General features: G+C 43.9%; 1 protein-coding gene across 2 annotated transcripts in view; it reads left to right on the forward strand.

Moving 5' to 3' along the window:
* Window positions 1-8,882: 8,882 nt before the first annotated feature.
* Window positions 8,883-14,386, forward strand: part of Scin (scinderin) — a 69,027-nt gene continuing 63,523 nt past the window's right edge. For both annotated transcript variants that reach the window (XM_038337130.1, XM_038337131.1), the window contains exon 1: window positions 8,883-9,081. In XM_038337130.1, the coding sequence (XP_038193058.1) occupies window positions 8,883-9,081 (199 nt within the window). The remainder of the gene's footprint in view (window positions 9,082-14,386) is intronic.

The raw sequence follows: 14,386 nt of genomic DNA on the forward strand, positions 1-14,386 counted from the left end.
CTCAGCAAGCCATAACCATTGTGATGCACACTTAGATCAGTAAGTGAATATGTTCCGAGGCTTGTTGGAACATTTGTGGCTAGAGAAAACCTCTCAGATCTATGTTGTATGAGGCAGACTATTCTTAACACTCATTTGAATGTTTTCATGTTAGGCTATAAAAAGTCTAGGGCATAAATGCAAGTATGTCTCTACACATTCTTAAAGCAGAGGGTAATAAAATAGTCAATGAGTAACTCAGGCTTCACAGTTCATGTGAAACATTGCCTGAATTAAAGGTTTTTTTTTTCACTCAAGGTCAAAGTATTCTGAAGAGATCATGGAGCCCGAACCATTTCCTTTACCTCCTATCCTTCTCACGAGCTCTCGAAATCCCTAATCTTTTTATTAGGGCAATGGTGAAATTTGCACACAGGTAGAGAAACATTTAAAAATCTGTCACTGAAATATAGAAATAAACAGTAAGAACTTCTGTTTGTTGGTTGCGATAGGGTCTTCCTGTGTAGACTGTTTAATCTGAGACCTTCTAGCCTACTGCTAGGGCCTTGTCGGTGCAGGGGGCGCCGTCCTGCCTGACATGGTCTATTTTATTTTGTGTTGTGTTGTGACTTTGGATCTCAGGTCCACAGAACAGAAATTGGCAGTATCCTTCAGTTTGTGGCTTTTTATTGGTGTTATTTTGGTTTTCATCTGGAGATTGAACCTTGGCCCTCATGGACGCTAGTCGACTACTCTGCCAGATACCTTTTTACTTTTTATTGTGCAGCAAGGTTTCTCTAAGGCACCCAGGCTGGCCTTGAACTCACGCTGTAGCCTAGACTGACCTTGAAATTTAGACCTTCCTTCCTTAGCGTCATTTGCCCCTGGAGTCACAGGTCTGAGTCACCCGGCCTGCCACTGTAGCCTGACTCACATTTATTACCGACCTGTGGTCCTTCCTGTTGTCATAGTTACTGCTGTCTCCCTCACTTGTTCCTCCATCTCCAGCCCCCTCATGTCCCTGCCAAGCACCACTCACGTGCAGTCCATGTACACTCTTCCATGCTACATTCCAGACGGTTCAGACGTGTGCAAGCATGTCAGTCCATGACACTCATTCCTATTAGTGTAAGCATGCTTTTTTTATTGCATAAATTCACTGCTCTACTTTATTTGACTTTATAATCTTGAAGTCTGCCTATGCTGCTGTTCCTTCCATGATGTTCTTTCCTCTGGCTTTGCCTGTCTTTCTTCTCACAAGCGTCCACCCCTGACACTGGTATCAAATTTTTCCTTATTCCTCTTGGTTATATTTGACTTCTTTGTTCGTCTGTCATTAGGGGCCGAGTTCCCACATAGATTTGAGTTAGATCACAACCTACAGACTTAACTGAAGATCGCCTTGAACTTCTGCTTCTGCTGCCTCCTCCTCCCAAGTGCTGGAATGAGGTCTGTGCCACCACCCGCAGTTATGAAATGCTGGGAATTGAACCCAGGTTTCCATGCACGCTAGGCAAGCCTTCTGCCACCTGAGCTACACCCCAGCTCTGTTTTCACTCTCTTCATTCCACAAATACGTTCTGGCAAGTACCATTGTCCATGTCTCCTGATGTATCTATGAAGAGCATCTGGGAAGCACGCCTACACAAACAGAATCTGAGAGCACAAGTATTAGTTAAAGTGTTACTACATGCCTGCAAATTTCACTGCATAATCCAGACTGCTTCCCAACAGCTCCATCACGCCAGATCTTCCCCCAGGTCCTTCTTTGCTCACTGTAGACTGTGATGCTTTAGAACCGGAGCCTTCCCAACTGTAAATGAGCTGAGAATTGTAAAATAGTGCCACAGATGCAGGGCGCTCCCAGCAGCTGTACTGTTGGAACCCAGCGATCCGCTTGGGTTCAGGTTCTCAGTCTTCACTGAGTGTTTGTGCAGCTCTGCTCCTGTCTTGTGGTCTGCAACAGACAAATGTACAACTTGGCGTTGCTGAGGATCAGGACTGGGTTTAAAAGGCATGGGATTATCCTGCTAATATCAAGCACGTGGATGTTGCCCGTCACACCCCTCTTTCGTTAGTGACGACGTTTTTTTTTTGTTTCTTGCTTGTTTTGAGACGGGGTCTCACTATGCAGGCTTGGCTAACCTGGAAGTCGCTATCTAGACCAGACTTGTCTCAGCTCACAGAGATCCACCTGCTTCTGCCTCCCAAGTGCCGTGATTAAAGACGCCTACAGTTATGTGTCTGTGTACGATGCTCAATTATAAAGTGTTAAGAGGGTTTTTATCTAAAATATGATTTGTAGCTATATATGAATATGTGAGAAAATGCTGAGATAATACCCCATCTCAGAGGAGCAGATGATATCAAGGATAAAATTTGATGTTCAATTTATTCTTAGTTTCCCGTAGAAAAGATGTGAACCTTGGAAAGTTTTGTAAAAACAAAACAAAACAAAAACAAAAACAAAACCAAGCAACCAAAAACAAATGGAAACCAGTGAGAACGCGCCGTATCAAAGGGGAACAGGGCAGTAATTCTATGTGTGAAAAATACTGTGCTTCAGCTCAGTATGTGTACAAGGATTATTAAACATGGCACAGCGAGGAATGTGATTATCAGTTGGGACAAAGATTAAATTGCTCTGTGACATGACAGTACAAATAAATTTCACAGGGGGAAAAAGTCCAGCGATGAACAAAAATCTGCTATTTTTTTTTTTTGTTGTTGTTGTTTTTTTTTTTTTTTTTTTTTTGGTTTTTTGAGACAGGGTTTCCCTGTAGTTTCTAGAGCCTGTCCTGGAACTAGCTCTTGTAGACCAGGCTGGCCTTGAACTCAGAGATCCGCCTGCCTCTGCCTCCCGAGTGATCTTTATAACAGAGCAGACGGGAATACTATTGAAAGATTAGGAAGGCTTCCTAGGGAAAACACAGGAGGAAAACAAGACACGTCTGCAAGCCAAGGGAATGGGACATTTAATCTTTATCGTATATAACTATAATGAGAATCCTTAGTTTAGAAAGTACACATATAAATTGCATGATATTAAATTTCTAGGAGAAATAAGAGTAGGTAGCAATCCCGCAGAATGGTGCCTGATTTCACTAGCAATCACAGATACTCTACGTCTAAAAGATGAGTAGATGCTTTTATGCTTCAGACTGGAAAAGATTTCTTTTCAAATAAAAGTTACTTAGAATTTAATAACCAAGTATGGAAAAATGGTCACTATTCTATTGATTTGGAGGATGTAATTTGGTAACATCATAAAACTTTAGCCAAGCTCATGTCTAGTATTCTACACTCAGGAGGTAGAGGCAGGAGGATCAATTGCTCATGTTCTTCCTTGGTCTTACAGTGAGTTTGAGGCCAGCATAGACCACAAGATATCTTGTCTCAGAAAAAAAAAAAAACTCAAAGGAACCCCAAGACTTTTTTTTTTTTAAATGTAGAACTAGCATGCTTGTAATCACTACTGGAGAGGCTGAGGCAGGAGGATCAAGAGTTCAAGGCTAGCTACATAGCAGGACCCTGACTCAAGAAACAAAACCAAACCAAAGTCATTTAGCCTGATAATTCTATTCTTAGAAGTTTGCTTTACAGCAATAGTATTATATACATGCAAACAACAGCACGTGAGAAAATTTGTTTCTTGAGATATTATTAAAGGAGATGCATTTTGAGGCAACTAGAAGCACACAAACAGGAAATAGTGTATTAATATAATGAAATGTAATTATTTTCAGTGAAGTAAATGTTGGCATATATAACTAAAAGGAACTTCATAATTAAATAGCATTCATGTCTTTTCATGTGTAATGGAAGCTATATGCCAACATACACTTCCTTTTGACTCAAATGCCTGTGGGTAGATGTGGATATTCATGTTAATTTGAGCAACGTAAATGTATTGAGACCTATAATTGCTGTAAATATAATTTTAAGAACTTAATATACACACCTTTAATTCCTGTAAAGATCCTATCTCTTGGTACTCCCAGTTTTGATCTCGGAACACTGAGTTTCAGAGCCACGTTCTGGCAGCTGCATAGCTGGAACTGGCAAACTGGCTGGTTCACAGAAGCCCGCGGATTTCAAAGAAGCTGCGAGCTGGACCAGCAAACAGGAAGCCAGGACAGCTGCCACCAGAACCCGTGCTCCAGCCACTAACACAGTGAAAGAAGGATGTGTGAGCAGACAGACAGGTGGACAGAGAGGCAGTGCATGGGCATGTCGAAACCATCTCAAATCTTCAAAAAATATATATCAGTGTGTTGAGAAAATGCATTGAATTTTTAATGATGCAATCTCTTAGACAGGGAATTCAGTTGACCAAGGATAGGCACTTACTTCTTTAAAATACGTTTGCTGAAGTAAAAGAGGAGGAGAAAGGTGTGATCATAAACAACATGGTCATAAAGAACTAAGGTTTTAAGAAACATTTATTATATTTTTGTATAACATATGTGATACTTTATAAATATGTATAAAAGCTTTTTATAATTTTTGGTTAAAAGTAGAATCCTTTTTGACTCTAAGATGAAGCAGAATCATTTGTGCACAGTCAGGCTTTCAAAAAAGAAAGCTGAGTTAAAAAAATCTTACTGTTTTCAGCCCCACTCACCCCCCCCCCCCAAAAGGGCCAGCTGTTCCAGGCCACAAAATTACCAATTAACATACAGGGTCATCTTAAGGGCTCGATTTTTAAAACACATGGTCAGTGTTTATTTTACGTTGTGTGATCTTGATCTTACCTGTATTTGGTAATTTCAAATTTGACTCCAATAAGCATATGTGCGTGTTAATTACTTTTCTTGTGACAAAATACCCAACAAAGGCACTTAAGAAATGAAAGCACTATTTTCACGGGCGCAGCTCACTGTGGCGGAGAGCAAGGCGGCAGGGGCTTACGCAGCTGTTTACGTCGAATCTGAAGTTGGGGGCAGAACAACGAACGTCGATGCTCAGCTTTCTCCTCTTTATTCAGCCCAGGACCCCAGCCCATGGAATGATGCCTCCCATGGCCAGGGTGGGTCTTTCCACCTCAATTAATGAAGCCTATCCCGTCATGTCCAGAAATTCCTCTCCAGTGTTATTCTAGATCCTGTCAATTTGACAATATTAACCACCAGGATGTGTAACTGTCGTTTAAAATACACAATAAAAATTTCACAGAATGTCAAAGAAAGAATTCCTTACTCATCTTTAGAAAACCGTTTCCCGGCATCCCAACTCCATAGGGCTTCTTTGGTAAAGTGTCCTGCCCCCTCCAGGAAGGGTTGTTGATTGGCTTACTGACAGCAAGAGCAAAACACTGTAGGCACAGAAGGGATAAGGGTTCTCTTCAATAGAGATTAAGTATAGAGCTTCCTCAAATATGTAACGCAAACCTTACTGATTCACAGAAGCCCTGGGATTTCAGAGAAGGAAGCTGTCTAAAGGAAGTGACCTCTGGTTAGCAGAAGGAAACCAAGCAACTTGGGAAAACAACCTTTGCTTTTGTTCGGGTGAATCCCCTCATCTTACTTTGTAAGTATCTCAGTAAGAAAACGGTCTTTTGGTGATGTCTGACCTCTGTCCTTTCCCTGAAATCACACACTCCTGGCGTTTCAGCGTTGCTGACAGTTTCCTTGAAAAGCTGAAGTGGTTTGTCATGAGCTGGTTAAGCCAGGGCCACCACCAGACATCGCGGGTTAACTGTGATTGCTGGTAAAGAGGCCCAGCCGGAGAATCACGTAAGGAAGAGCGAGAGGCTGCCACAAAGTCAAGCAGCTAAGGCTCAACTTTATCCAGCTACAAAAACTTTCACTTAAAGGACAAAGATGAATGTTTTAAATCATAAATCTCTGTGAAGATGAAACTGGTTCCAATTCTCAACCTTTATTACCGTCACCAGTACCCTCCGATAAATCAACCTCGCCAGCCACCACGACGCCATCTGTCAGGGACCCGGAACTGACTGAATTATGGTAGTATTAAAATACTTGACAAAATTTGGATGCAACCACCAAACAGTTGTAATTGTCTGTGCTTCTTTTAAAAATATCATCGATAAAAAAGGTTGAGCCAAGATTCATGCTGCTGCAAATGAATTGAAAAGGAATATCATGACAGCATGCCTGCGCGCCAATGAAACTTCTACCTCAGCACCGAGCCATGAGCTCTGCCTCGACGGTACCAGTATTGTATTAATATTAAAGCGTCCTGTTCATGGGGGGGGGCAGGGCTCAACACCTTTACTGAAGCTTAAAAACAAAAACTGGAAAGAAAACACCCTTCTGGAGCGGGAGGGATGGCTCAGCAGGCAAAGGTGCTGGCCACCTGCAGGTCCAATCTTTATAATGTGAGCTTGATCCCGGAGCCACAGTAAAGGAGGAAGGACAAGAGTGACAAGTCCTCAGAATTGTCTTTTGACTTCCACATGCACACCGTAGTACTCACACCCTGCTCTGAGTAAGAACAGAAACAATGATAACAGTATTACGTGCACCCCCCCCCCCCCCCACACTTGTAATTTGGCTCCTTGGGCCTGCTGGACCAGAACACACTTCCCTAGAGCGCATTTCCACTCTGATCTCCAAGCTTCACAAAGGACTTTTGCTAATTATTAACAGCGTTTATTGACTGAGTGCTTGGGTCCGACACGCATAATCTCTTGCTGTTCTCAACCCTCAGGTCTTCTGACCGCGGGTCCCATGTTTATGCCTACAAGCGGTTTGGTAAATAGACATGAAACATACAGTTTAGCAGAAGGGTCAATAAGATAAATGTATTTTAATTGTACTCATTTTATCATTTATAATAAAAGGAGAGTCATAAGTAACATATGTGAAGCATCCCACCCCGCCCCCAGTGAACTTCCTGTCATTCATTTGTGCTTGGTTTCAACAACTGTGGCTGCTTCTCAGTGAATGAAAACGTGGGGACTGTCTCCACACATCGCATGCAACAGGCAGCCTTCTGGGTGTGCTGGAAAGATGGTCAGATGGTTAAGAAAAAGAAAAGCCAGTGGGGACTTTGTATCTTGTTTGTGTGTGTGTGTGTGTGTGTGTGTGTGTGTTTGCTTGTGCTGTTGCCAGGAGTAATGTCATCAGGAGACATACATCCCTGGACTACTTCCAGGAGGTGTTATCCATTTTCCCTAAACTTGAGGCTTACACTGCACCCAAGGGTTGAAATGTGGCTCAGTTAGTGGTGCATGTTGATCCCCACCACCACACTTGGGGTGTGGTAGCACACACTTGCAAGCCATCATTTGAGAGGTAGAGGGCCAGAAGTCTGGGCTCATCTTTGGCTGCATACTGAATTCAAGGTGAGCATGTGCACACGGGCTACATGAGCACCCGTCTTAAAAACCAAACCAAACCAAACAAACCTCAAAACCAGAACCAAAATCCAACCAGCTCCATAAACAACAATAACAAACTGCCGCAAGATAGACACGCATTATAAAAGAGACAGATTCCGAACAGTGTGTTGCTGTTTCTGTGTAAAAATTTAAAGTAGCTATTTTATGTATATTCTTGCTGGTTAAATAATTTCTTTGGAAAAAAAGACAATGAACTGGCAACTTAGTTACCTTTGGGGAAGGCAGCTGGGTGAAATGCAGATGAAATTTTATTGTACATTTTGTTTTTTTGTTTCTTTTCTTTTCTTTTTTTTTTTTTTCTTGTTTTGAGAAAGGATATCACAATGTGGCCCTGACTGGCCAGAGCCCTCAATGATCCTCTTTCCTCAGCACCCCCTCCTCCAGTCCTGGGATTATAAGCCAGCACGCTCGGCAATTGAACAGATTTTATGCTACTCAATCTTTAACACTTTGTGTATTACTTTTTTCGAAATGTTCCTTAAAAAGAAAATCTACCAGTGCCCTTACTATGTGTGGTCTTCCAGGAAACTGCAATTTGAGAAACAGTGAAACAGGTACGTGAAGTAACAAAAGTTAAAGCTCTAATCTGGTATGAAGTTTCTAATTAGCGTTTTCAATAGTAGAATTCTTTACTATATTATTTCTGAATGCAAAAAAATGAATGCAAATTATTCTTTAGTGAGCAAAGCCAAGAAAGCGTCGGTGAAACGAGACTTGAGGGCCCTGAAGTCAACTAACAGACAATTCAAAAGGCAGCGCATCCGTGGAGGGCCACTGCTGTAGGTGTTTCTTGACACCACAGGCAGGTGGCACGTTACCACAGTTCCGGGACGCCAAGGGATTAGCTGAGCGCTGACTCCAGTAGCCCAGATAGTTTCTCAGATTTTTATCTTTTCAAGAAAACCCGACGTGCTGTTGTACATGAAATTTCCAAACCTATCCAAAGGAAAGCTGTGGCCACCAGGCATCTCGGAGAGGCTGTCCAGCACGAATCAAGGGAGCGGACAATGCGGGACTTTTAAAGGACCGCACAGTACAGTTCTCCGCGCTTGCTGAAGGGACACAACCAGTCTTTCCGACCCCGAACGGTGCGTGCTGTATCCCTCATAGCTAGACCTGTTTTGTGAATGGATTATTTTAGATCCTGCTCTCCCATCCGCCACTCCCAGGGCATCACAGGGCGAACCCGACCAGGGAAGGAACGGGAGAGGCAGGACCAGCGTGCACCGGCCTGGGTGCTCCCCGAAGAACCCATGTGTTGCCAGATAAAGTGTCTCTTTTACTATTTATTTACTTATTTATTTTAGTCGGTGGGGGGGGGGGGGGGGCATTTCCTAGAGTTTCAATCAGCCGGGTTCAATCTGAGATGCAGGTTCCCGCCTGGTCGGGCGTGGCTGCTGGCTGCCCTGCAGGCTCCGCCTCCGGTTTGGGCGAGCCCCATAAAAGCAAGGCGGGCGGGATCGCTCTCAACTAGCGCTACTTAGGCTGAGGGCGCGATCCCAGTCACCTCGGCTCTGCCAGCATCGCAGGTATCATGGCTCAGGAGCTGCAGCACCCGGAGTTCGCGCGAGCGGGCCAGCAGGCGGGGCTGCAGGTGTGGAGGGTCGAGAAGCTGGAACTAGTGCCGGTGCCGCAGGGTGCCCATGGTGACTTCTACGTCGGAGACGCCTACCTGGTGCTGTACACCGCCAAGGCGAGCAGGGGCTTCTCCTACCGTCTGCACTTTTGGCTGGGTAAGCGTTGAGGGGCACAGGGCTGCCCACCTGGGTGGGATGGGTGACACTCAGCTAACACGCTCTCCTAGACCCAGGTCAGCTCCTGGTCGGCTGTAAATGGGATGAGGTGAGTCACCCATAAGCCATACCCATGTCGGCCTTGACCAAACCTCTTTTTGTAGTTCATGCTCATTCCTCCGGCTTTTCCCTTTAACCCAAACCCCATTCTGTTCCTGGGCTGCTGCCTGAGAAAAACCCGGGTGCCGGCCAAGGACTGAGCTCCCTCCGGCAAGTTCAGTCCTGGTTTCGCAGGCAGGGAGGAGATGAAGTCAAACTTGTTTGTGGACATCTGCGCAGCTGGAGAGAAAACTCCACGCCCAGCTCCAAACTTTTATTTATTTTTATTTGCTGCCTTGGGGCACCAGCTTAGGCTTCTCCGCTAATTGAGACTAGTAGCCTATGCCACTCCAAACCAAGAGTCTCCGTGTGCAACTGTGCTTGCGTGTTTGGGGGAATGAATACAACCATCATCCATTTTTAAAAATTGCTCTGTATGACTGGTATATTTCTTTGGATAGGCTGTTTCCTTTACAATTTTTCATTTATTATTCATGGGTGTTTAACAAGGGCACAGTGTGGACCAGAACAGCTCCATTCAGCGGTCGTAATTATTTGGAGCTGCTTTGGCGCCAGGCTTTCAGGTCAGTGGTTGTGTGTTCCACTTTCTCCACCTTCTACTTTTACCCGTAAACATCCTGAATGTTCAGCCTCTCCCTGTGAGGTTCTGTGCCAGTAGGCACACCCCGCCTTACAACGGTGCAGAAAATCTGAGCCTTCTTTTCAGACTCGCTTGCCTCCTGATACAAGTGTGTCTTTCGGTATATTTATTCTTGAGTTTAGGGGGGAAGCACACAAAACCACACACTTTGAAAGCCACCGTTTCACTTTAGTTTCTAACATCTGAAAAAATTTTAAGGAACGAGTGAAAACATTTAGAAGTGATTCTCTAAGCATTAGCAGACGCCGGGAGCAGGCATCTGAGACAGGAAACACAGAAGGGAACGGGGTGTCTTTTACAGTCCTGGCTGCTTGCTTACAGTGGCTGAGCTCCCGACTGCTTGCTGTTTGTTTCCTCGGGTAATGCCTCTCCAGTCATACTACACAGCGTCTGTGCTCTATTCATGAAATGACCCCAGGTAGAACAACCTTCGCACTGTGCACTTGGTCTGGAGTGGATGTGTGTCTCAAGTGTCAGCGGGGAGAGTTTAAATGGGAGAAAACTCGCTTGCTGTTCCCAAGTTGCATTTGGCTTCATCCACAGAGTGCATACCGAAGGCTCGGAGTCTAAGTCTTTAATTCAGTGCGTTTTTCTTACCCAAGTAGGCCACCTTAAGTATTGTGCTCCACCAGATTCATAGATTCACTTAAGCCGTTTCTATATGTTTGTTTGAAGCAGGGCCTTACAGCTAGGTTGGCCCAGAACTCTCTGGAACTTAAATATAGTCCAGATTGGCCTCTTATGCTCTATCCTCCTGCTTCCATATCCTGAGTGCCTGACTCCTTATACTCCAAATTATCCATTTAGTGCCAGCCAGTTTCACAATTATAATAGGACATAGTCTATTTGGGCAGAAACAGCTTACGATCTTAAAAACCTTCATAAGCTAAAGCGAATAGTATATTGATGACAATCTAATTCATCTATAAATTCAGGCTGCCCAGGAGCTTGCAAGTCACTTGAGAGAGTCTATGAAACTTTCCAGAGAATTACCAGAGAACCCCAAAGGATTTGTAAGGGGAAAAAAAAAAAAGATAAAACATTGGTAGAACGTGATCCGTGACCTGAGAGGTTTTCAGGCTCTGTGTGACAGGAACAAGAGCCGTGACAGATACAGGGAAAGGAAGGTAAGTGGGGAGATTCCATCAAAGGAAGAGGAGCCAGGACACCTTCAGCCTTCGCCAGGAGCCTTTCCTATTTCCGGTCTCCAGGCAGAGGCAGTCCCATCTGACAGAGTTTACTCTGATATCTGAATAGGGAAGAGTTCACGAGGATTAGAGGGAAAGAATGCTTGACTTCCTGAAGGAAATGAGGAAGTCAGCTGGAAGAAGTTAAGTTAAAGAGAGGCTGTCTGAGAGAAATGCCTAGTGTACAAAGGGAAGGGTAGACCCTGCAGGAGGAAGCGAGCCAAGTAGGAGGGAGGCGGACCTTCTAGTCTGCCCATGCTGTTTCCACAACACTAGGGCATGGTTCGGATGACTGTGGCAGTGAAGGGAAAAGGCTGTTGCCTGCAGCTCAAAATGTTTTATACTGCTTCTCAGAAAACATTTCTGCTTTGTATTGAGTAGTTAAGCTGCACCCAGCTTTTGCATCTGGTTCCTTGCAGCAGCATCCGGTCTGTAGTTAGGGGTGATTTTAAAGATGCTATGGTGCATCCACCTTATTACAAACACCTTCCCTCACCCCTTCTCCTTGCCAGCTTCAGATAGTAATATTAAAAAACAGCATTCAATGATATCATGCCGTGTGTGTGTGTGTGTGTGTGTGTGTGTGGCCTTACCCAGGGCACTGGGACACAAAAGGACTAGATTATGATATATAACACAAAATATACAAGACAAGGATCTCATAACATACAAGGGGCTCGTGACAATGCCAAGGAACTGATCGCTGGGCCAACAAGATGGCTCAGTGAATGAAGGAGCTTGCTGCGTAGGCCAAGCCTGGCTACCCCACTTCCATCCCTGGAACTTACGGGGCGGAAGAAGAGAAGCAACTCCTGACAGTTGCTCTCTGATGCCCACACACGTGCTGCGGCATGAACATGTCTTTGCCTAAACTACGTAAACACGTGTAGAAAAAAAAATAAGCACGTGACTTGAGGGTCTTGCTAGCGATGGAGCTCTTTAGTATCTGGACTCCGAAGGCAGACGCGGGGATTAACACACGTGGTAAGACTGCCCAGATCTAACCATAAACCCATCCACGGGAACACGTAACACCGGGGAAGTACAAGTAAGGTTGACTGCTTCCCTGTGGGTATCGGAGTTGTGGTTTCCTGTGCAAGTCTATGCTCCCTACCTTCAGTACTACTCCATGCCGCGCCCCACTCGTTCTACAGAACGGCCAGTAGCTTCCATACGTTTTCAGTAGATGCGACTCATCGTGTTGAGCAGTATCCTGTCTAGTCCCAATGTGACAATATCATTAAAATTGGGAATGAGAACTAGATAGCTCTGTGAGACCTCTTTAAATCTGTGTTTTGTTTATAAATTCGTCCCGTTTCCCCGTTTTAGGAGTTTCCCTCCACTCAGACGAGTGTGATATACATACAGATATAAAATATAAAGCAACTAAGACAGGGTGACATGGCAGGCTTCGGTAGACGGGCTTAGGAAAACAAGGGACGAGGTCACAAACAGAATTCACATGGGACATCAGATGCAGTCACACGCAGGATTCATACACAAACATTTTTAGTGCCCGTCAGAGTTTCATCATAACTCAATAGACTTTGACTCGGTTCCACACACTGAAAAGGTTGATACTGGCTTCTTTAAAGTCTGTTCAGCCTCTGCAGGCCAGGGCTTTGGTTTATGAGTTCTGTTATTCCCTGGCCCAGCACAGTGCATCAACATCAGCAGACAAGAGCATGGTCTAATCAACTTATTTCCATTGCATTCATTAACTTCATGCCCACCATTCATACCTAACTCAAAAGAGCCATGTTTCAACTCGTCAGATCAGAATGTGTCTGTCCTTACATCTTCCTTGATAACTTTGATCTCAACCTTAGCTTAAGCGTCTCTCTTAAATCGGCCCTGTTATGAGAGCTGGAAAAAATGGGCCAAGAATGAAAGCAGCATCTTTTTGGATTGCAGAACTGCATGAGGATTTTTAAGGTGTATGTTAGAACACTTTGGGCCACAGAAAGTTTACAAAGCTGTTGCCATATAAGTACTGTTCTGGCTGCTGAGATTTTGTCTGAGAAGATCCTTGCTATGTAGATCACCTCTGCACAAGGAAGGGGAACTGTGAAGGAGCTTTCATTTCCCTAGTCTAGCTAACTGGCTTCCTCTCCTCAATTTTGGTGAATTTCTGTAGGCAGGGACTGCTTGTTCGTTTCTGGCCACCCAGACCTGAATAATCACACAGAAACTATACTAATTACAACACTGTTTGTCCTATTAGCTCAAGCTTCTTATTAACTAACTTTTACATCTTAAATTAACCCATTTCTATTAATCTGTGTATCGGCACAAGGCTATGGCTTGCTGGTAAGGATCCAGCTTCTGTCTCCTTCGGCAGCTACATGGCGTCTCTCTGACTCTGCTCACTCTCTTTCTATATCTCTGTTCCAATTTCCCACCTGGCTTTATTCTGCTAAGCCACTGGCCGAAACAACTTTATTCATTAACCAATAAAAGCAACATATATACAGAAGGGAACCCCACATCAAATTTCACTTGGCATTATTCTAGGAAATACGGTCACTGCTTTTAAACTTGTGGCTCATTTGGGGAAAGACATATATTGTGGCCACCAAAGAATTTACTGTTAATAGGAACTGTAATAAATAAATTCATGTGGGGCTGAGAGATATCTCAGTGGTTGGGTGCGCTTCCTGCTCTTGCAGAGGACCTGAGTTGTGGTCTCAGCATCCACACTGGGTGGCTCAAACTGCCTGTAATGTCAATTTTAGAGGGTCCAATGCCTTTTTCTGGAGTACCTGTGCTCCCGTGCACATATCACACACAAACAAGCATGCAAATCATTTCTAAAAATCTTTAAAACACATGTATTGTCCTTCTTAAGTACTTGCTGTTTAGAGTTCTATGAACCTGTTCGAAAAGTCTTTTATTACCTCAAGGACTACTCAGCCTTTCCCAGTGCCCATGACCTCTACAGTATCATGGTATAAACCAGGTTCATTTCATGGGGCTACTTGAATGCCATTCATATAAAATGCTAGTACTGTGTGGCCCATGGTAAGAGTGCTACAAATATGTTGGTATTTGAATTATTACTCATATTTTTCATTTAGCTCAGATGTAGTAAGGTTTTTGAAGGTTTAGGGTTGTGGGCTTTTTTTTTTTTTTTTTTTTTTTTTTTTTTTTTTTTTTTTTTTTTTTTTTATGAACTGTGAGTCTTCCTCAAGCTGTCTTGGTTCTGAACATCACATACCGTGTAGACACCGGCGCAGAGAAGCCTGGGTGGATTCTATTTCATAATTGTAAAAGCTAATTGTATACTGTCTTAAAGTCTATCAGATGAGTAGCATTTGAGAGACATCAGCATGTTAGTTTCTTCGCTGTCCTTCTGTCA

This window comes from Arvicola amphibius, chromosome 7 (genome assembly GCF_903992535.2).
Source record: "Arvicola amphibius chromosome 7, mArvAmp1.2, whole genome shotgun sequence".
NCBI lineage: Eukaryota > Metazoa > Chordata > Mammalia > Rodentia > Cricetidae > Arvicola > Arvicola amphibius.